General features: G+C 34.3%; 1 protein-coding gene across 1 annotated transcript in view; it reads left to right on the top strand.

The window, feature by feature from the left end:
- LOC134269018 (RING finger protein 17-like) overlaps positions 1 to 21,612 on the top strand; it is a gene marked incomplete at its 5' end in the record, with an annotated part of 70,469 nt that extends 48,857 nt beyond the window's left edge. Inside the window, 13 exons of the mRNA XM_062751242.1 lie at positions 7,832 to 8,041; positions 8,260 to 8,402; positions 9,048 to 9,205; positions 9,362 to 9,534; positions 12,491 to 12,613; positions 12,845 to 12,934; positions 13,955 to 14,107; positions 15,777 to 15,863; positions 16,091 to 16,238; positions 17,118 to 17,253; positions 17,632 to 17,794; positions 18,156 to 18,271; positions 21,253 to 21,612. Coding sequence (XP_062607226.1) covers positions 7,832 to 8,041; positions 8,260 to 8,402; positions 9,048 to 9,205; positions 9,362 to 9,534; positions 12,491 to 12,613; positions 12,845 to 12,934; positions 13,955 to 14,107; positions 15,777 to 15,863; positions 16,091 to 16,238; positions 17,118 to 17,253; positions 17,632 to 17,794; positions 18,156 to 18,271; positions 21,253 to 21,424 — 1,872 coding nt within the window. The remainder of the gene's footprint in view (positions 1 to 7,831; positions 8,042 to 8,259; positions 8,403 to 9,047; positions 9,206 to 9,361; positions 9,535 to 12,490; positions 12,614 to 12,844; positions 12,935 to 13,954; positions 14,108 to 15,776; positions 15,864 to 16,090; positions 16,239 to 17,117; positions 17,254 to 17,631; positions 17,795 to 18,155; positions 18,272 to 21,252) is intronic.
- Between the last annotated feature and the right edge of the window lie 2,459 nt (positions 21,613 to 24,071).

The following is a 24,071-nucleotide window of genomic DNA, read 5'->3' on the forward strand; positions in this document are numbered from 1 at the left end:
TGACCCGACCTTCCTCGGCGTTTGAGTGTGAAATACATTACGAGTTACGAAATTTACGCAAGCTGGTGAGGATTCTGGAATCTTTTGAGAGTATTTACTGAACATTATTCACGATGGGATGTTAATTTGAACGTTTTTTATCATAATCTACGATTAGAAAGTAGCGGCGCAGGCGCAGTAGGGGGTTAGTTGTGCTTGGCATGACTAACCCCATTTTACGCGTGCGCTAACTAACCCTACTGATACTGACAAAAATCTGACTAAGCCTTGATTTTAGGCTAAGTCCAAAAAATAAAATGCATGCAAAGAAAAAAAAAAAGAACACAAGCACAAACAACATTCCAGAAACAAATAAAATAAATTAACACAAAATAATTATAAAATAAATAGAAAAAAAAACTTACATTCTAAAACTAAGCCAAATTTTATTAGAAATATTCATGTTAGTTAACTAAGTCAAATACTAAGACAATTTGCAATAGAAATTCCTGTTAGTTAACTAAGTTAGTCAAATACTAACACAAAATGCAATGGAAATTCTTGTTAGTTGTCTAAGTTAGTCTAACTAAGGGATTTTTTCTTGAAAACCCCAAATTCCAATGATCAGAATAATTCCAATTTTAAATAATACACTGTTGTACAGATTACTTAGTTAAGGACGAAAGTAATTATTTTCCTAGGTATCTGGGACAAGTGATGTTCCCGGCGAATCATAGACCCCAACCCAGGGAGGGGGTTGGGGTCTCATAGACAATAAGAGATTTTTGAAAGTGGTAATAAATTATTGCTTTTATAATATCGATGTAAGATGGTGATAATTACACAGTTAAGTTCAAGAATGAATTATTCCTATTTTTTTTTTCTCAGACAAACATTGATGCAGAAGACATCTTTAATGTTCATAATTTTGTTTAAAAGAGCAAATCTTACATAGTATAAGATCATGTGAGTGCATATAAAGCACATAAGATGAAAATATACATGTTTTTGATTTCCTGCATTACTTACATTTTAATGAAAACAAAATAAAGAGTAGCTGTAACTAAATTTTAAAGACAGAGACTACACAAGCAGAGAATTTTTGTAAGAATATCTTTGTAGTCATTTTTCCAATCCCCCCTCTCTCTCTCTCTCTCTCTCTGCGTACTTTTAAAACGGTACTTCACATTTAATCTGCAGATAGTAAAGAATCTTTTTCTATAACTGAACAATTATGAATCAATTGAATTGACAAAAAATTAATAAATATAGACAGGATTATCTTACATGTACCATAGTAGTAAACGTGTAAAATTTATTTCTTGACTCAAAATGTGTTCATATATATTTACATCCACTGAATATATTCTCCTTTATTTCTTAAGAAAACCCATTGCGTTTATCACTGCATGAACTAAAGTCGGAATGTCGCTTGTACAGATTTCTTGATCAGTGGCTGTTCTATCAATGAAACGTATAAAGACGTTCGCATCATTAATACAATAATTAATCTTTTTAATCCTACTTTAAATAATTATTTAAACAGATATAAATATAAACAATAAAATGTCTTTCTTTGATTGTTATTACTGGAATGAACGGTCGCAGCTATTACAGAAAAAATTTACATAACCCCCGCTTACGCGGGTTATGTATTTTTTCTGCAACAGCTGCTTCCGTTCATTCCAGTAATACCAAACAAAGAAAGCATTTTATTGTTTAAGTAAACCGTTTGCATTTTGTTTTCATTAATTTTGCTTGCATATGCATTTCTTATTAAAATTTTTAAAAATCTTATTATGTCTCAAACTTAATTATTAGTATTTGTCAGTAGAATCAGTATTTATCGAATCATGAAATTTATTATCAAAGGCGAAGTTATTAACCTGTATCAATTTTGGGAAGAGGGGGTATGGCTGTAATTAAATTTCCAAAATGAATAGTTTTGCTTAATTCCGAAATACAAGTACATGTACTGTCCTTTTCATCCTTTCAATTTATTAGACTTTTATTATTGAAATATTGTAAAAAACTAAAATTGGTTTCTTAAAAGATGCATGTCTCTTACATAACACTATAAACCCATGCATGTTTCAATTAGTGCAAGTATTAATTTATCTATAACTTGTGTAATTCTGTACTTTGACGTGCTACAATTTATACATGTTTGTACGCTTTGGGCAATGTTTATGTTTTTGCGCCTGCGCAATGTAACGTTGTCAAGGACTTAATCCTGTGACTAAGCGTATCTTTTACGACTAGACTTACGCCACTTGGTGAAACGCAAATTACGCCCGACTAAATTTTGGCGTAATCCCCGGAAGTACGCCTAAGTTAAGGCTTAACTTTACGACTTTTGATGAAACGGGCCCCTGACTTTTTTCACGATGAACTTTTTTTTCAATGTTACTTTTTAATTTTTGCCTCTATATTTGGGCTTGTCACTTTTTACTCGGGGATAGTAACTTTATTGCCACAAAGCTGTGGATTAGTACTTGATTTCCTTTATTGCACAGCGATGACTTTGATTTAATAGCACAAAAAGCTAATGGGTTTACGTATGTGAATTTATGATTAATGCTTACTTGTGATAGGATAACTGGAGATAATGATTCCTTTTTTCCATTGATATTACATAAATATTTTCCTAAGTATTATGTTACAGTAAATTGGTTTAGATTTTTTTAAATAAAAGTAATCAATAATTACAATGGAAATTAAAACCATAATCATGTTCATTGAAGATTTTCAATATGTAACAGGTCAAACAGGAACTTCAATTGTGAACATTGCAGAGAACACACCCATCAGAAGATGACCCTCAGAAATAGGACAATTGTAAGTAATCAGTAAAATGAACAGGAATACTTCATGCCAACCATAAGATTTTTAGAGACATTTTCGCTTCTTAAATTTAGAAGAGATAGAGGGAAAAACTTGTACATACTACATAACTACTAGGCAACCAACCTTTAACTGCAGGAAAGCTTTTGGTATGTGCAATACAGCTACATAAAACCTCTTTAGTATTCATGTTAAGTTTGAGAAAGTACCTTAGTATTTTTTTCTAGTGTTTGCCAACATTTTCATGCACACTGTTTGCTTGTTTGTACTATCATTTTATTTTAAATTCTTCAGATGCCCTTTACCTTTGCCAGTTTAGAATCATTTGTTTTAAGGGCAAGTGAGGGTTGGTTCCAGAACTTAATTAATTGTAAAGTAAATACTGGGCTACTATATGGTCATAGGTTATGTTAATACATGTATAACATTTTGTTCTGATAGAGGTGGCATACAGGAAAAGAAACAATACTAGATATCACTTCAAAGGAATAAAACAGCTACATCTTGTAGGTGTATTTTATTTAAGGATCACTACTTCATCTCTGATGTGCTGAAAGTTATTCATAATCTGTTTGACTGTAATTTTTCATATTTTCAACTTCTATCCAGCTTAGTCAATTTTAATTAAATTTTGTGCAAAGCATACCCCAGGAAGGGGGGATGGAGTGTCAAGTGTGTCTCTGTCCCTGTCAACATAATTTCAAAGCAGTTAGTAAGGTTTGGGTCAATTTTAAATCCTCTTTAGCAGAACCATTGGGCTAAAAACAATACTAATGTGAAAGCTTTATCGTTAAGTGTAGAGATGTTTTTGAAGATTATGTACCCCTAATGTACTGATAGTGTTACATTAGAAGTCTCAAATTTGCAAAGAATAGGTGTAAAATCTTTTTAAAATCTACTTCTTAACACTCAGAAACTAACGTACTGTCTAATTCATATGCAACATCGTTTTGTGTGTTGAATGATGATTCCATTTTGATAAACTTATGGCGGATGGGGGGTATGATGAAGATGCAGTTAGACATAGAAGAAAAAAAAGAGTTGATAGAATTTAGTTTTTCTTCCATTTTATTTATCAATACATATTTCTGAATAAGAAATATACTAGTACTTCTACTTCTTGGTTGGGTTTGATCAACATAAAGGGTGATCTTGCTGTAGTCAAGAAAAACATGTTTTATACGGCAAAGAAATGCCTTTATCTAATTGCAGAATGAATAAAATGGACAGAGGCAGAACTGAAGGAGATGCATGAAATGAGGAATATTTCAAAGATTGCCTGAGCATAACCACTGCTACTGGATAAACATATGGCAATATAAAAGAGCAGGGTCAATCATACAGTATGGGCCATGAGAGACCCTGAAGAAGAAAGTATTGAACAGAAACAAAAATAAAACCATTTTGACATTTATTGAAATATAGGATCAAAGTCTTACATGTAAAATTTGGGCATGTAATGACTTTTCTCTAGCTCTAAGACTTATAACAGTGATGATTTGATTTAATATCTTTATCCCGATTTGTCGAAAAGATTTGGACATAGTGCATCAATTATTTTAAAGTTTTGATACAACGAATTCATTCATTGTACTTGTAACTGAGTTTTCTGGTGCGACACTGTTTTATCGGCTTCAAAACTAAGTTTGTGATTTCCAAACCAGATTAATGAGATCATGTAATATCTTTTAACATCGGTGACTATTTAATCCATTCTTTGACATCCCAGAAGTATTTTTATTATTACAGGGAAAATATGTCTTGTACATGTATCTGTAAAAAACAGGATTATAGAAATTTTCCATATAATACAACACAATCTTAGCAACTGAAGGCAAATATTTTATCAAGGGTGTGATCTATTTATCAATATGGTTTTCAGCATCTTGCTCTACCTGTAATGACTTGCTCCAAGTTCCAATATTTAAATTTAAATTTTGCAAACATGGTTATAAAATTCTTTAAAAGCCAAATAGTTTAGGCACAAAATGCTTATATATTTCCTATCATTTGTAAAGTGTACACTGAATGAGATGTGGAATGTTAGAATTAAAGTATTAAATATGTTTTGGACTTATGTATGCTTATGCAGATAAATTTGAATTCAACTAGGGAAGGTAAATGTCATACTTATTGGGTTTGCAATCTAATGCAAGAGTATAAATATCCAAGACAAATTTGACAATTTTAATGAAGGGTATAAGTAACCCAAGAAGAATTCGACAGATAAACATCACCTGTTGGGTTTTATTCTAATGTTGGGATGTAATATCCAAGAAGAGTTGAACCAATGTCCAATACCTATTGGGTTTTCTTTCTTATGAAAAAAAATTTGAGTAACCCAAGAAGAATGTCCAATACCTTTTAGTTTATATACTATTGAAGGGATGAAGATATCCAAGAGGAATTGGACAGGTGTCCATTACATGTTGGGTAGTATTCTGATGAGGGGATTCTCAAGAAACCCAAGAATTAGACAAGTGTCCATTGCCTGTTGGGTGGGATGTAGATATCCAAGAGGAGTTGGACGGATGTCCATTACCTGTTGGATGGTATTCTGGTGAAACAATTCAAGAAACCCAAGAAGAATTGGACAAGTGTCCATTACCTGTTGGGTGAGATGTAGATATCCAAGAGGAGTTGGACAGGTGTCCATTACCTGTTGGGTTGTATTTTGATGATGCAATTCAAGAAACCCTAGAATTGGACAAGTGTCCATTACCTGTTGGGTGGGATGTAGATATCCAAGAGGAGTTGGACAGATGTCCATTACCTGTTGGGTGGTATTCTGATGAAACAATTCAAGAAACCCAAGAAGAATTGGACAAGTGTCCATTGCCTGTTGGGTGGGATGTAGATATCCAAGAGGAGTTGGACAGATGTCCATTACCTGTTGGGTGGTATTCTGATGAAACAATTCAAGAAACCCAAGAAGAATTGGACAAGTGTCCATTGCCTGTTGGGTGGGATGTAGATATCCAAGAGGAGTTGGACAGGTGTCCATTACCTGTTCGGTTGTATTTTATGAGGAGATTCAAGAAACCCAAGAATTAGACAAGTGTCCATTGCCTGTTGGGTGGAATGTAGATATCCAAGAGGAGTTGGACGGATGTCCATTACCTGTTGGGTGGTATTCTGATGAAACAATTCAAGAAACCCAAGAAGAATTGGACAAGTGTCCATTGCCTGTTGGGTGGGATGTAGATATCCAAGAAGAGTTGGACAGGTGTCCATTACCTGTTGGATTGTATTTTGATGAGGAGATTCAAGAAACCCAAATAGAATTGGACAATGTACACATGTTCAATTGTTCTTGGGTAGTTTAATTCCTTCGTCAAAATACAACCCAACAGGTATAGGACACCTGTCCAAAGCCTGTTGGATACCTTCATTCTGCCCAACATGTAATGGGCATTTGCTAATTATTAATTGGTCATGACTCAAAAAGGTTTCTCCTTAAATACTTAATTTTGTTATTCAAGAAAGGTTGAACAGAGTCTGAGATGTGTTGAGTTGTGTTTTCAAAATTCAGTTTTTTTGCACTTAGGTATTCATATATTTTAATATTAGTTATTTTGAAATACACAGGTGTATATCCTTATTGCTAAGAACAAATTAGTTAGGTGTTACAATAAAAGAGCTATATCACAGAAATTGACAAAAATATGGGTTCAAAACCAAAGGTTTTCAGTCTTGTCTGAATTTACCAGCAAGTATTAAATATATAATAAATTTGAAATGAATAAAAAACAATAAGAAAAAACCCAATAAAATACGGACACGAGGATTAATATCCAATAAGATTTGAACAGAAACTACCCAAATAATGCTCTCTCGTGTGTACACTTTTTTTGTATCCAATAAGCAGTATCCAATAGGACTTGGACTTGATGTACCCAATATATAACCAAATGTGTGTCCGTCCGTCTGTCTGTCTGTCCGTCTGTCTGTCTGTCTGTAAACAATTTTTCAAAATGCTACTCCTCCTACAGTTTTGGTCCGATTTCAATATAACTTGGCACACAAGTAGACTACACTAAGATACATAATTTTGTGCATCGGTTTTTGATTTCGATGAACGGTGTTGCCGTGGTTACTAAAAATAGAAATTTCTGTGAAATTCTTTCAAAATGCTATTCCTCCTACAGTTTTGGTCTGATTTCAATATAACTTGGCACAAAAGTAGACTACACTAAGATACATAATTCTGTGCATCGGTTTTTGATTTCGATGAACGGTGTTGCTGTGGGTACTAAAAATAGAAATTTCTTTGAAATTCTTTCAAAATGCTACTCCTCCTACAGTTTTGGTCCAATTTCAATATTACTTGGCACACAAGTAGACTACACTAAGATACATAATTCTGTGCATCGGTTTTTGATTTCGATGAACGGTGTTGCCTTGGTTACTAAAAATAGAAATTTCTTTGAAATTCTTTCAAAATGCTACTCCTCCTACAGATTTGGTCCGATTTCAGTATAACTTGGCACACAAGTAGACTACACTAAGATACTTAATTCTGTGCATCGGTTTTTGATTTCGATAAACGGTGTTGCCGTGGTTACTAAAAATAGAAATTTCTGTGAAATTCTTTCAAAATGCTACTCCTCCTACAGTTTTGGTCTGATTTTGATATAACTTGGCATACAAGTAGACTACACTAAGATACATAATTCTGTGCATCGGTTTTTGATTTCAATGAACAATGTTGCCATGGTTACTAAAAATAGAAATTTCTGTGAAATTCTTTCAAAATGCTACTCCTCCTGCAGTTTTGGTCTGATTTCAGTATAACTTGGCACACAAGTAGACTATACTAAGATACATAATTCTGTGCATTGGTTTTTATTTTGATGAGTGGCAAGGATCATTTTTCTATTTATTGCTGATTTAAAGTCTCAAGTCCCAGCTGCTACTTTTCTCTTCCTTTGTTTTAAGTATAAACCAGTAGAGCTACAGTCTCGACAGAGACTTCTGGTTAAAAACATATCGTAACTTATTTTTCAAGGTATTTCTGGTGGATTTTGGGTTTACGGAGACCATTCAGACCTCCGAGTTACGGAGTTTGAGGAAGGATTTTTCCCAGGATGCAGCATTCTCCTTCCTTTGTCACCTGGCGGAGGTTGTTCCAGCTGGGGACCAAAGCACCTGGTCCAGAACTGCTTGTGAGTTTATGTTAGAGGAAACCCAGGGCAAGAAACTCTACATCAAGAAAAAGGTAAGGGGCTGACAACCTTGTGAATTGGACTTCCAGAAATAAAGATTAGTTTTGTACATAAAATCTGAACAGTTATAAAATCTTCAGGTGGAAGATAAGGGGTCGAACTTTTTGTAATAAAGAAGAGAAAATTTATTTATTTAATGAGGCAGTGGATAATTATAGAAAATGGGAGAGACTTCTTGAATTTTCTTTCACTTTACAATTTTTTTCATCAGGGTGAGAAAATAAAGATGTCTGCCCCTGTGGATCTGATCTTGGAGACGGAGGTTCCAGAGAGTGCCCTGGAGCCGTCCAGAAAATCTTACACCAGTCTGATCGAGATGATGAAGGATAGAGGCCTGGTCATCCCAACTCCAGGGTAAACAAACACTGAATAAAATACAGATTTTCAAAAGGCTTGTTTTGAAATATTTTGAAATGTTTGAGATCAAGCTGAAAGTTATCCACCGATGTCGGTATAGGCAAAATGGCATCATTTGAACTTTTACCAAATTTTTTGTGCATTATAATAGGTTGGTTAATCAAATACATGTAAATAGTATCAGGACACATTCATGTAGGAAGTAATGCTGAATACATTGATAGTGGCTGTACTTAGAATTTGTAGGTTGTATCTGATCATCATACGCATGTCAGACTTCATTAGATACTGCTGAATATGCCTCTTCAATCTTCATGATAATAGCTTTGATAATTTTAAACCGGACATCTGTAAGGAATAGACGATAGGTTTTATAAAAAGGATTTAGTGATATATATATTAAGTACATTTACTTCGGTTCTTGACTCAAAAAAAAAAGTATACCGGGGTACTTGTATAGTGTCTGTAATGCTAAAAACCCATGCAAATAAAAAAAGTGCTTTACTCTAATGATACCTATGATGCCTGTCAAAGTCAATATTTTTAATTATTGAAAGCAGAAATCTTGAATAATTTTGATTCTGGTACACAAATTTAAATTGAAGAAGTACTGTTGAAGAATTTTATATTCTGTTTTTATAGGGCTTTGTCCAGGAAGAAAACCCCAGTGAAGGTACAACCCAAAACCTACCCCATTATGTTTTATGACCCACCCAATCTGCCTGAGGATAGCTCCTTTATCGGAATCCCAGTCTATGTCAACTTTGATGCCGTCATCTTTGTTCAAGAAGTCAGACAAGGTAAAGATACTTTCACCATGTTCGCTTTTCTGATTTAAAAATGGATGGTTTTTTTTATGCCCCTGTCATTCAAGGATTGTGGAAAAAGAACATTAGCATCGAATTAATTCAGTTCTTTTATTTCCTTTCATGATTGAACTTCTTATTTACTTTTAGATGAGGAATTTAAGGAAATGAGTGAAGTTATTCAAAAGAGGTTCATGGACAGTGACCCCCACAAGTTTGAGGAGATGAACTGGCAGCTCAATCAAGCTTGTATTGCTTATTTTCACCTGGATGAACACTGGTACAGGGCAAAGATTCTCTCCCTTGAACCTCACAGGGTCAAGGTAACTTGAAATGGCATTTTTAGCTCTACTGGTCAGAGACCAGAAGAGCTTATGCGATAGTAATGCGTCCGTCGTCCGTCCATCTGTCTGTTTGTCTGTCTGTCCGTCTGTCTGTAAACAATTTTTCAAAATGCTACTCCTCCTACAGTTTTGGTCTGATTTCAGTATAACTTGGCACACAAGTAGACTACACTAAGATACACAGTTCTGTGTATCGATTTTTGATTTCGATGAACGGTGTTGCCGTGGTAACTAAAAATAGAAATTTCTGTGAAATTCTTTCAAAATGCTACTCCTTCTACAGTTTTAGTCTGATTTCAATATAACTTGGCACACAAGTAGACTACAATAAGATACATAATTCTGTGTATCAGTTTTTAGCTCACCTCAACGAAGTTGGGGGAGCGTATGTAATACCCTCGGCGTCGGCGTCCCAGGTTAAGGTTAAGTTTTTTGGAGCAGTTTTCTTTTTAAGTACTTCTATGTCCTATTTTGATTAGACATGCACGGAAGATGCATCTAGTGTGTTTCATTGCACAAGTCAAAGTTTCAGATGCTGCAATTTCAGCAAAGGAATGACCAGGTTAATGTTTTTGGAGCAGGTTAACATTTTTGGTGCAGTTTTTGGTGTAGGTCTCATTTCCAAGGAAATATAAGCCCTATGTTGACCAAACTTGCATGGATGGTACATCTAAGGATGTACACTACCAGACTTGCTTCGGGAGCTGAATCTGACCTACATTTTCCGGTTGAGTTAACAGGTTAATGTTTTTGGTGCAGGTCTCATTTCCGAGTAACTAGAAGTCCTATGTTGACCAAACTTGCATTGATGATACATCTAAGGATGTACACTACCAGACTTGCTTCGGATGCTGAATCTGACCTACATTTTCTGGTTGAGTGAACAGGTTAATGTTTTTGGTGCAAGTCTCATTTCCAAGGAACTATAAGTCCTATGTTGACCAAACTTGCATGGATGATACATCTTAGGATGCATACTACCAGATTTGCTTCGGATGCTGAATCTGACCTACATTTTCTGGATGAGTGAACGGGTTAAAGTTTTTGGGGCAGGTTTCATTTTCAAGTAACTATGAGCTCTTTAATGACCAAACTTGCATGGATGATACATCTAAGGTTACATTCTACCAGGCTGGCTTCAGATGCTGAATCTGACCTACATTTTCAGGGATTTATCAGTGCCTTCTCAGGGGCCGAAATTCGGCCCCATTCCCAAATGAAAATGAGTTCCCTTTTTCCCAATTTGGCAGTATTTTTTCCCAATCGCAGAACATTGTTTTTTTAATTATCCTTGGAAAAACACAAAGAAAATTAGTCAGATTGTCTGTAATTTTCCTCAGTTTAACTCATTTAGCAAAGCTACAGTTGTAACACATGTTTAAAAACATTGCCAACTTTTATTCCGAATTTCCTCAGTTTTTTATGAAGTAGTGATATTGTGTATTTCTGTTGGTTTATATACTCATTTTGACTTGCTCAATTGATCTACGAGTGAATGGTAAGAACTGCAGGCATTATTTCAGATAGAAAGATATATTTTCAATGCATATTTTAGAAAATGTGCATTTAGTTTAAATTATTTTGTAGGAGGTTAATTATTATATTTCCCCAGGGACTTAAGTTCCCTGATCTCCCATGACCTGAATTGGAATTTCATGGCGCACAAATATACTACCTTAAGTTGTATAAAATGAATACTCATTAAATTTAAATTTACATAGCAACTTTATTAGTCTATTTTTCATACTTGATCTTGTATGGTGATTAATGAAGTTGGATCATATTTAATTGTCTGTAAATTGGTAGCCTAAATAAAAGAAGTAAATATATTGAACCTGAATAATGAATACATGGTTTAAGCAGCATATATATTTTTCCCAATTTCATCAAAAAGCCGATAACTTTTTCCCAATTTCCAAAAAATGGCGTTTCCCAAAATAGGCTGATAAATCCCTGATTTTTTTCTGGATGAGTGAAGAGGTGAAATTTTTATGCAGGTTTCATTTCTATGTAACTATTAGCCCTATGATGTGCAAACTCGCATGGATGATACATCTTAGGATGCATACTAATAGACTTGCTACGAATGCTGAATTCGACATACATTTTCCAGATAATGGACCAGGTAAAAGTTATGGGTGCAGGTCTATCACCAAGAAACTATAAGGCATAAATAAACCAAACTTGCCCAAATGATGCATCAAGGGATGAAAACTCTTAAACGTGCTTCAGATGCTGGATTTTGATCACATTTTCGTGATGAAGAACTAGTTTGAAGTTTTTATATAGGTCTGTTCCAAAGTATCAGATCGAAATTGCATAAATTTTGCATTTTTGGATGTACACTTTTTGGGTAATTGTGTGACTTTGCCTTACTTAAAGACAACATTCGTTGAGGTGAGCTCTGTAATCTCTGATTACCTATGTTTGATTTCGATGAACGGTGTTGCCGTGGTTACTAAAAATAGACATTTCTGTGAAATTCTTTCAAAATGCTACTCCAAATACAATTTTAGTCTGATTATAACATAAATGTGGCATGCAAGTAGACTGCACTAAGAACATAAAGAGACTTAATCAAGGATCATTATTCTATTTATTGCTGTTGAAAAGTTTCAATTTCCAACTGCTTAAGTACTTTTCTCTTCCTTTGCTATAAGTACAAACCAGTAGAGCTTCAGTCTCAACAGAGACTTCTGGTTTGTGAATGAGATAACATCTCAAATTGTGAGTACTATACTGATTTGAACTTATAGTGCATTTTAAACATCCAATGGTAATCAAAAAAAAATAGACATAATTTGGTAGCAGAAATTGTCTTTGGCATAATTTTGAGCTCTTGGGGATTAAGTATTTTTACAATTTCAGAATACACAAGTGTCTATAAAAAAGTGCTCAGTGTATGTCAATATTTAACTCTTTCTGTTTGATGTAGGTAAAGTTTGTGGACTTTGGGAACTGTGAGAACCTGTCCTATGACAAGATAAGAGCTGATGTAAAGGACTTTATGTACCTACCTCCTCAGTGTTTTGAATGTGTGCTGTACAACATACTGCCAGTAAGTCCACAATCCCCCTTATACTCTATCCCCTTTCTCTAGGATACTGCAGAGTCGGAACATTTATTTTGAAAATATTCTGTCAGTATTGATTTGTTTTCTTTATTGTGTAAACATGCAAATGTTTTTAAAATGTTTCTTTTTGGCTTTGTATTTTTAAAGTTAAATATATTTGATAAGATTGAATTTATTTTTTTTAAAGAAGTGTAATTTTTTAACTTGTTTTATCAGAACTCTGAAAGTGGCAAGTGGCCCAAGAAAGCTCTGGATTACATGCATAAATTATGTGTGACCAAAGCCTGTGTTATTGATGTCATGGAGGTATACTTAATATTTGTAGATATCCTTTTCTTTAAAGTTATAGGAAATACAAAAGTGTGTACTGTGTAAAGTAAGATATGACATGTCTTTGAGTAATGAGATTGATACTATAATTCCAAACGTCAGTGGTGTCAATATAAATAACCAGTTACAATGAATTAAGGAATGAATTTAATAGCTACCCATTTTATACGGTATAAACTGGGTTGGGGCAGTTTACGCTTTATAAACCGCGAAGCGGTTTATAAAAAAGCGTAAACTGTTCCAACCCAGTTTATACCGTATAAAATGGGTAGCTATTAAATTCATTACTTATAATTTAATTTTCATTCATTTGACATAAGAAAAAAAGATGATTGTTCTAACAAAATGACTTCAATTTGTACAAAATTTGAATGTAACGTCAGGCGGATTGATACGTTTTTGACGTAAGTCATTGTGACGTAGGCAACCCATTTTATACGATATGAAGTAAATTTTTTATCCAATCAATTACAGCGTTACAACCAGAATTAAATTATCAAAAACTAAAGTTTACTCAGTAAATTGCTCTTCCAAATATTTTACATATGAAAGAAACTGTAAAGAAATGAATGTCCGTTGTCAAGAACTGTGAAATCTCATTATCTCAAACTTGGTGGGACTTTGGAAAAGAGCTATGAGACATCCAAGGAAATGAGTTATTGAGGTTATACCAGAAATAAAATATAGTTGGAAGTTTCAACTCACCTAACATATCCTTAATACTGTAGAAGCACAAATTTTCATGAGGTTAAAATTTTGTGGAATTGTGGGCATTTAATTTCATTGTTTTTAAAGTAACCCTATTTAATTTATAGTCATATAAATTTTGTGTGGGATTTAATTTCATTGATAATTATTAAGAACAAAATAAACCATATTTAATACCCCATGAGTATTTCTGCTTTTACAGTATTCAAGATGTTGATGTTCTGGATACCAAAGTTCTGCTTTATAATGCATATATACCATCTATAAGAAGATCTGTTTCATTTACAGGATAGAGTTGAAGGAGAGCCGTTGAAGGTTAAGATCATGTTACCGGATCATCAGGACTTTGCCTCTGTCTTAGAGAGGGAGGGGCTGGCTGTGAAAGAAGACAGTCTACTGGAACTGATGCTCAACAGTCAGGAGATAGAGAAAGTACTCAAGGTACACAGGTCAAAATAGAGAAAGGCCTAAAGGTACACAGGTCAAAATAGAGAAAGGCCTAAAGGTACACAGGTCAAAATAGAGAAAGTACTCAAAGTACACAGGTCAAAATAGAGAAAGTACTCAAGGTATACAGGTCAAATTAGAGAAAGTACTGAAGGTATACAGGTCAAATAGAAAGTACTCAAGGTATACAGGTCAAATAGAAAGTACTCAAGGTATACAGGTCAAATAGAAAGTACTCAAGGTACACAGGTCAAAATAGAGAAAGGCCTAAAGGTACACAGGTCAAAATAGAGAAAGGCCTAAAGGTACACAGGTCAAAATAGAGAAAGTACTCAAAGTACACAGGTCAAAATAGAGAAAGTACTCAAGGTATACAGGTCATATAGAAAGTACTCAAGGTATACAAGTCAAATAGAAAGTACTCAAGGTATACAGGTCAAATAGAAAGTACTCAAGGTACACAGGTCAAATAGAGAAAGTACTCAAGGTATACAGATCAAATAGAAAGTACTCACGGTATACAGGTCATATAGAAAATACTCAAGGTATACAGGTCAAATAGAAAGTACTCAAGGTATACAAGTCGGATAGAAAGTACTCGCAGTATACAGGTCAAATAGAAAGTACTCACGGTATACAGGTCAAATAGAAAGTACTCAAGGTACACAGGTCAAATAGAGAAAGTACTCAAGGTATACAGGTCAAATAGAGAAAGTACTCAAGGTATACAGATCAAATAGAAAGTACTCAAGGTATACAGGTCAAATAGAAAGTACTCAAGGTATACAGGTCAAATAGAAAGTACTCAAGGTATACAGGTCATATAGAAAGTACTCGCAGTATACAGGTCAAATAGAAAGTACTCACAGTATACAGGTCAAATAGAAAGTACTCAAGGTACACAGGTCAAATAGAAAGTACTCAAGGTACACAGGTCAAATAGAGAAAGAACTCAAGGTACACAGGTCAAATAGAAAGTACTCAAGGTACACAGGTCAAATAGAGAAAGAACTCAAGGTACACAGGTCAAATAGAAAGTACTCAAGGTACACAGGTCAAATAGAGAAAGTACTCAAGGTACACAGGTCATGTAGAAAGTACTCAAGGTACACAGGTCAAATAGAGAAAGTACTCAAGGTACACAGGTCATGTAGAAAGTACTCAAGGTACACAGGTCAAATAGAGAAAGTACTCAAGGTACACAGGTCAAATAGAAAGTACTCAAGGTACACAGGTCAAATAGAAAGTACTCAAGGTACACAGGTCAAATAGAAAGTACTCAAGGTACACAGGTCAAATAGAGAAAGTACTCAAGGTATAAAGTCAGGAGATAAGAGAACATGCTCAAGGTACACAGGTCAAGAGGTCAACAGGTCAACCTTTTGATCTTGTTCATTCATAAGTTTGTCTTCACTTCCATTGACATTCATAAGCTAGTGATTGAATCAATTTACAATCCTTATGTTTTTCCAATTAATTAGGGTTAGAACATTGTCAAGAAATGCAGACAATGTCTCTGAGAGTATAATTTTCTACTCTCACGAACATGTACAGTATTTTTAAATCTGAGTTAAAATACTCAGATATATATATTCATATTCACAGTTTTTGAAGACATGGCTCAAGATATTTACATGTAAATGGATTTCTTCTCCATTTGCAGACAAATAACCCATACCAAAGTATGCCGTCTTTCTCCATTGGAGAATATTTTACTGTTCTGATCACCCATGTGGAGGTTCCAAATGTGGTAAGTTTGTCTGTCTTATAAAGCCCAACAGGCCAAAATAAAATAGGAAGGGTATTTACTATCATGAATATACATTAATGTTGTATTAGATAGGATTAGGGAATACATGTACACAACATCCAGATTGGTCAAGTTTCGCTGTATATATGCGAAGAATGCTCCTTGAATTCTTTTTTCTTGCCTCTTCATGTTTTAATACTTGTATATTTGTTCTTTAATACAAACAGGTTTATTACCAGCATACTAGATATAGTGGCGATGAAGCTGATGAAAGGACAGATGAAATTAATGAACAGCTAACGAGACTGGAACAGATGTGGGTGGAGCTTAATGAGGCTGGACCTGTAGCTCCGCCCCTAAAGAGACCAAGGCCAGGTAGAAATTATTAAATTAACCTGCATCAAATCAGACTAGAACAAAATTAATGTGGGTGGAGCTTAACGAGGCTGGACCTGTAGCTCCGCCCCTAAAGAGGCCAAGACCAGGTAGAAATGTGGATGTTGGGTAACATACACTTGCTTCATCTGAAAATGAAATTAATTAACAAATACTTATCCCAATGCGATTTCTTTTTTTTTTCAATCGGAAGAAGTGTGATACTGTATGCAGGGAAATTTTCGCGCCCGTTTTATTTTTGCCCCTTTCGCCCTCTTCATGATAGGTGAAATTTAAACGGGAAAATTCAAAGAATACCACATAATTTCTTAAACAGAACTACAACTCTACGAATTTAAAATGGGGCAAAATTGTCCGCAAGTGCAAGAAGGCGAAAATAACACAGGTGAAAATAACCTTGTGTACATTACACAGATGACCAATGGGGATCTGTGTATCTGTTCCAAGTCACAAGTGTTCAATCATGAGAATTCCAGAAATCTTTTAAAATAAAATAGGTGTGGGAATATACTGTAAATCACTTTTTATTTGCGAGAACTTTATTTTCGCGTAATTATGCGAGACGGAATGCTCGCGAAAATTTCATTCTCGCGTATTATAGAATTCCTTAAGATTATATATTCGCGAAAATTTTGTCTCACTAATAAAGAGTCAATGACTATCTCGCGAAAATAAGATGTCGCGAAAATTAAGTGATCTACAGTACTTGAAGCAGACTGAAACAAAGATACCTCATCGTCATACAAGCATTAGGACCAATTATCTATGGACAATATTTAGAGAAGTTATTCAGTGTTATTATTCTTCCCCAGGCCATGTTGAATTTAAATGTACAAATCAATTGGTTTCATGTTACAGGGATGATGTGCTGTGCTCAGTTTGCAGTTGACCAGTGTTGGTATAGAGGGTTGGTCATCACGGCTCCAGACCATCAGAGTCAGGTCCTGGTGTTATATGTAGACTTTGGTACTTCTGAGATTGTTACACTGGACAGGTGAGGGTGTGTGTGTGTGTGTTACACTGGACAGGTGAGGGTGTGCGACTGTGTGTTTTAGGCACATACTGGGCTTCTGTGGTGTGTTTACTGTGATGTTGAATTTGATATTGTGTACTCCTAAATACAGTGTACAAACATTGATTAAATTTTGTGACTGCATGCTAATTGATTTGAATAAGAAATACATTTACATACATGTGATTTGGATGCACTTGAAATAGAGGGTTTGTTCTTTAGAACATAGCATAATGAGTTATAAATAAAAAATTATGAAACATAATATAAATGGATTTTTGAATTAAGAAGTATATAAACCAGTTTTGAAAGTCAAAATGTGGTCCATTTGAAATGTAACAGAACATTTGATTTATACAGGGTTAGGTCCCTACCTCGGGAGTTCCACAGGCTTCCGGCTCAAGCTAATCGCCTCGTTCTGTCTGGGATACAGCTGCCCCAAGGTCACTCCACCTGGAGTCGACAAGCCCAGGAAGAAATGCTGAGGGTGGTGGGAGCTCAAGTGGCACAGTGCTGTCTGAAGGTGGGATTTTATACATGAAAATTGTTGACCAAATGGGATGTGAAAAAGACACTTGTACTTGAAAGATTTTTTTTTATTACAAGACACCCAACACAGATTTTTTTCTTGATGTACATTACAATTTCCATTTTAGAGACACAGTGTGCAATTATTGACTCTAAAAGCCTTTCAAATAGACTGATGGAATTATCTGATAAAAAATTGATAATTTATTTTAATAACTTTGTCAAACATGCACTTCTGCATGTTAGAGCTAGGAACTAAACATGAAATTTTTTTCAATATTAAGTTTTTGGAGGTGGATGTTCTTGATATTTTGCTGTATGATATGAATTCTATTGAATTGTTTTCTTTTTCTCAGACACTAGATCCGTTAGAGGGTGAACTCTTCTTCACGGAGGACTGGAATAACGTGAAGCTGGTGTATCAGGAGCTTATTGATAACGGCGTGTTACATTACTGCGAGGAGACAGATTTGTAAGTATAAAGACTACTGTAGTTATGTGTACATGATTATGATAGAGAATGTCGCATGGATTACTGAATATGTTATTCTTAGTCAAAGTTAGTTTAATACTGTAAAATACATAATATATTTTGTCAATGCTGCAACATTCTGATTTTAATGTGGATCTCTTTAAAAATAAAAAATTGCTTCAAGGAAGTAAACACTAGAAATACTGGTATCAGTTTGTGAATTTTTGTAAATTTAATTAATAAAGTGAATAATGATATTTTTAAAGTAACTTTTATCCTGGGTGAAAAGGTAAGTCAATCATTGGTTTACATGGGTTAATATACCGCCTTCATTCACTGTAGTGGCAAGCTGTCTGTATAAAATCTGCTTTGCTTTCTTTTGCATGCTGTATATGTAGAGTATATACCTAGTATGTACATGTGTTTGATTGATATGAAAAGGAAAATTACACACAAACCTGCTTGGTTGTGAATGCTGTAAAATGTAGTGCTGCTGACGTACACAGACTAACATCTCACTCAAAGATGTAATCTTTAAATTGGACTATTCTGCATTTGAGAATGTACAAAATTCTGATTAAATTGATTTCTAAAGGAGTAAATGAAACAGCACTTCAGATTGTATACAAAATATACACTTTACCTCAATATTTTGACAATGAAAGTATAATCAATTGAAATGAGCTGTTTAAAGAAAAAAGATGTTGCTTTTAAATGTTTTGTCTTCATCTATAAAATAACCTGTTAACCAAGATCTGCTCTTATACATACAGTAAAACATGTTTAATATAATGAAGTGCCAGGGACGACAATTTTGCTTCGTTATAAATGTAATTCATTATGGCATTTAATGTTCAATATATTTCAAAGTCAAGAGGGAATGACAATCACTTTGTTATAAGCATCAATTCATTTTAAGCTTCACTTAGTATAAGGGTGTTTTACTGTAGGTGTATAGTCTGGAATTAGCATTGACGCTGTACTTTAGAAAATTGGCGTTATATAAAGGTGTAGACATACAAGAGAATACCTATTGACATTGTATGTAGACAGTAGAGATCACACATGAATATATCGGAAATCTGGTTAACCTGTAATCATTTTGTGGCTGTGTTTTAAAAATAATAGTTGATTACATGGAAAGCATTCTATCTTTTGTCAAATACACCCGTTTTCTGCAAAATTCAAGAACATTGCATTTTTACAAAGCATGTTTTCCTAAAACTGGATTCTCAAAATGAAAGTTTGTTATAGGAAACTTGAGCACTAAGTCTACTTTATTTTGATACAATTTAACTAATTGAGATAAAGAGAGGACCATTTTATTCATAAAGTGAACCTAGCTCGGGGTCATCTCCTGTTACAAGATGGATAATCTAGAAAAATGGAATGTAAAAAAAATTCCATCAAAATTGTAAGGATTTTGTGAAACTGATTATGTGATATTTTGTCAAAGTCCAAGTTTAACCTTAATTCTTTCAGATTATTCTTACATCCAGATCACCCTACTTCTGACTTGTGCTTTATTTATCAAGTCCTAGGTGTGGTTGTATGTGTAATGGCACTTAAATTCTGTTTTTTGTATTAAACATGTTTCTTTTTTTTAGTTTGTACATAGAATTCAAAAATATATATTTGAAGATAATATATGGCTTCTGTTTGGACAGTCACAACAAACTTCTGATTATGATAAATTCTTCAGTCATAATGACTGAAAGTTTCTGTTTTTGATCAGTTTTACTATTGGTGTAATTGTAATTTTTAGCTCACCTGAGCCGAAGGCTCAAGTGAGCTTTTCTGATCACATTTTGTCCGTCGTCCGTCCGTCTGTCTGTCCGTCTGTCTGTCTGTCCGTCTGTAAACTTTTCACATTTTCGACTTCTTCTCAAGAACCACTGGGCCAATTTTGACCAAACTTGGTACAAAGCATCCTTGGGTGAAGGGGAATTTAAATTGTTAAAATGAAGGGACATATCCCCTCGCAAGGGGAGATAATCAAGAAAAGACAAATATAGGGTTGGATCATTAAAAAATCTTCTCAAGAACCACTGGGCCAGTAAAGCTGAAACTTATGTGGATGCATCCTGGGGTAGTGTAGATTCTAAATTGTTCAAATCATGACCCCCGGGGGAAGGGCGGGGCCACAATGGGGAATCAAAGTTTTATATAGAAATATATAGGAAAATTCTTTGAAAATCTTCTTCTCAAGAACCACTGGGCCAGAAAAAGTGAAACTTATGTGGAAGCATTCTGGGGTATTGTAAATTCTAAATTATAGGAATCATGACCCCCGGGGGAAGGGCGGGGCTATTATAGGGAATCAAAGTTTTACATAGAAATATATAGGAAAAATCTTTGAAAATCTTCTTCTCAGGAACCACTGGGCCAAAAAAGCTGAAACTTATGTGGAAGCATCCTGGTATAATGTAGATTCTTAATTGTTCAAATAATGACCCCCGGGGGAAGGGCGGGGCCACAATGGGGAATCAAAGTTTTATATAGAAATATATAGGAAAATTCTTTGAAAATCTTCTACTCAAGAACCACTGGGCCAGAAAAAGTGAAGCTTATGTGGAAGCATTCTGGGGTAGTGTAAATTCTAAATTGTAGGAATCATGACCCCCGGGGGAAGGGCGGGGCCATTATGGGAAATCAAAGTTTTACATAGAAATATATAGGAAAAATCTTTGAAAATCTTCTTCTCAGGAACCACTGGGCCAAAAAAGCTGAAACATATGTGCCCATGGAAGGATCATGGGGTAGTGTAGATTTCAAAATGTCTAAATTATGATCAGTGGGGTAGGGTGGGTATGCATTATGTATAACAAGCGGGAAATCTGGTAAAGAACAGAATGGTCAAAGCTTCTCAGGTGAGCGATGTGGCCCATGGGCCTCTTGTTTCAGATTAGGTTGATTGCTGGTATGGTGATGCTCTCTCATATATGTGTTGGTCATTATAATTTTTCATTGGTTGATTGCAGGTATGATGAGGCTCTCTCATTGGATGATGTCATAGAAACTGAGGAGGATGTTGTTATTGAGGAGGAGGAGGAAGAAGAAGAAGATGACGACAGCCAATCAGAAAATGAGAAAGTATCATCTGATCCCATCACTGAGGAGGACTCAACACGAGAGGTCCAAACAGAAGAATAGTGTATAGGGTCGTACCATTGTTATATGTTCACATCAGATAGATTTCTGCATAATTGATGTTAATGACTCAGCAAAGACTTCTTATTGTTTAACTTGATTACATTTTAATTGCTGGAAAGATATTCCTTTTTTTTACTGTGCCTATTGTACAGTTTTTGTTCTTGAATCTGTAATAAAACATAAGAGCGGAGCTGGTTCTTTGAAATTTGCATTCATTGAGATGAAGTATGTGTATATGATTCTTATGCATGTTGAATTGTACAAGTTGAAGTCCACAGAAAGGCATGTCAATTTCCTCGATCTATTTTCAAATTAACATGTAGTGACTACATGTATTTTTCTCAACACCTTTTGCTTGTTATAAAGGTCCCACACTTTTTAAAGGAAGTTAGGGTACGTAGTTATCAAGGGACTTGTTTAACTTGTGCTTAACTTCTGAAACTAAAGTAAATAACAAATATTATCCATTTTCTCTTCCTGTTGAATTTTCCTGCCATGTCAAGATGGTATAAGAAACCAGTTCCTGTCCAATTTGTCAATTTAATCTTCTTTAGTTGTCATATCTATGGAAATCCTTTAGTTACTAAATATTTTCACGCACAGGAGGACGAAAGAACTATTCAGGATTTTATTCTCGCCTTTCTGGGTACGATATATGGTATGTCAATAACTATTTTGCCTATGCTGCTTGAATCATAATCAACATGATCAAGTGAAGGAATTGTAGCCAAATCTTGTGTTGATTCCACATTCTGTGTTTGGTTCCTGGGGCCCATGCTGGGTCGTGTTGAAATGGGATCTGGATGCACTTGTGAACAACATCCTGTAACTAAAAACACATTCCAAAAAGTAGAAAAGAAATCTCATGGGCTAATCCTTTTAATGTTAAGATTTAAATTTTTTATTAATTTTAAGAAATTTTTATAAGAATTAAAACCATTGTAATCTCAGCTAGTACTACTGTGTTTACATCTTACCACTCGCCTAATACACCAACAGCAGCCAAGACAAACACAGATCATTGACAGAAATATAAAGCATCCTACTAGTGTGCTCTCCACATCCATTATCATCTATTCAAGAAGTGATGTCAATTTTATAAATTGGGATGATCTGTAAGAAAAGGGTGTCTTATTGAGAAGAAACTTTACAAGAGTAGCTCCGCCATTCGGTACTTTATTTCGGTCTGTTGTGTAAATATTTGTGTTATCAGTCTAAATGTTCAAGTAATCAAATGTCCAGAAAGGTCATGTCGTCAAATTAAATGATATATATGTATGTACGTAAAAGTGGGGAATTCCAATGCTTTAAAATGGCGTGATAGATTAAACATGGCGCGACAACAAAATCGGTCTATACTTGCATTTAACCTGAATTGGTCAATCTTCAAATAACGAAATGAATTCAAATTTGACCTCCATAGCAAATTTAATTGATAAAAGAATTCGGACATTGTGGTCTTTCACTTAATAATAAATCAATATAGATTATTGAGAAAAGACTTCAGTTGACTAATACAACTTTTTACTTTTAATTTTAAAATTGTCTCAAAATCCCCAACAAAGGTAAAGTTTGACAGCTGGGGCATTACACTGTGTATTAAATCGCTTCCTGTGTGTAAGGATTAGCAGACAAATGGCAACAGGTAGACTGCTAGCCCCCAAGGCATTCACACCTCTACAAAATAAGCCCCTCCTTTACCTGGAACTTACCACCCGGTAAAAAATCTCTGCCTTTAAAATCGCTAAAATTACATCTCGCGAAAAATAAAAAAAAACACTTTCAAGGACAAATAGTTAAAACGTCTTGCTAAAATTTCCATTTATACGGTTTTAGTTGGAGGGAGGGGGTGATAAAGAACTTTTTATTTAAACAATAAAATGCTTTCTTTGTTATTACTGGAATTAATGGAAGCAGCTGTTGCAGAGAAAATACATAACCCGCTTATGTAATTTTTTTGTGAATGAATTAAGTCTACCGGTAATTTGGTTGCTACTGGCTTTTTTTAATTAACACTTGTAATACGCTAACATCTAAAATAATATTTCTTTTAATATTTGAATTTATAGTATTATGTCATAATAATTTTTTAAATCTATTAGGTAAAAGAGTTTTCAAAAAATTCAAAAATAAATCAATATAGATTATTGAGAAAAGACTTCAGTTGACTAATACAACTTTTTACTTTTAATTTTAAAATTGTTCAAAATATAAAGTTTATATCTGTGTATTAAAAAATCATTCAAAGTAGCCCCCAAGGATTAAAAGATTAACGTAAAAAAATGGGTTTTCAAAAATTACATCTCGCTAAAAATGAAAAAAAACAAAGGACAAATAGTTAAAGAAAATATACGGTATTAGTTGGATGTAAACTTTTTATTACAGATTTAACTACATGTAATGTCATCTACGAGAAAAGTCTTCCCTTGAAATAATCTCAAAATTTAAAGTATACATGTAACAATACTTTAAATACAGCTGTAGTTGGAAAGATTAAAATGAATCTAAGATTTTTCAAAACCGTAAGCAATTCTATATCACTAAACATAAATAATTGTGAAAATATGACATTTTGATTACATGTATTTAATTGTAATATATCGTGTAGCAATCTTAATTTAAAACATGATTGTTCAGGAGAATATAG

Source organism: Saccostrea cucullata, unplaced genomic scaffold (assembly GCF_032062105.1).
Source record: "Saccostrea cucullata isolate Sc308-1 unplaced genomic scaffold, CSIRO_AGI_Scuc_v1 ctg2293, whole genome shotgun sequence".
Classification (NCBI taxonomy): Eukaryota; Metazoa; Mollusca; class Bivalvia; order Ostreida; family Ostreidae; genus Saccostrea; species Saccostrea cuccullata.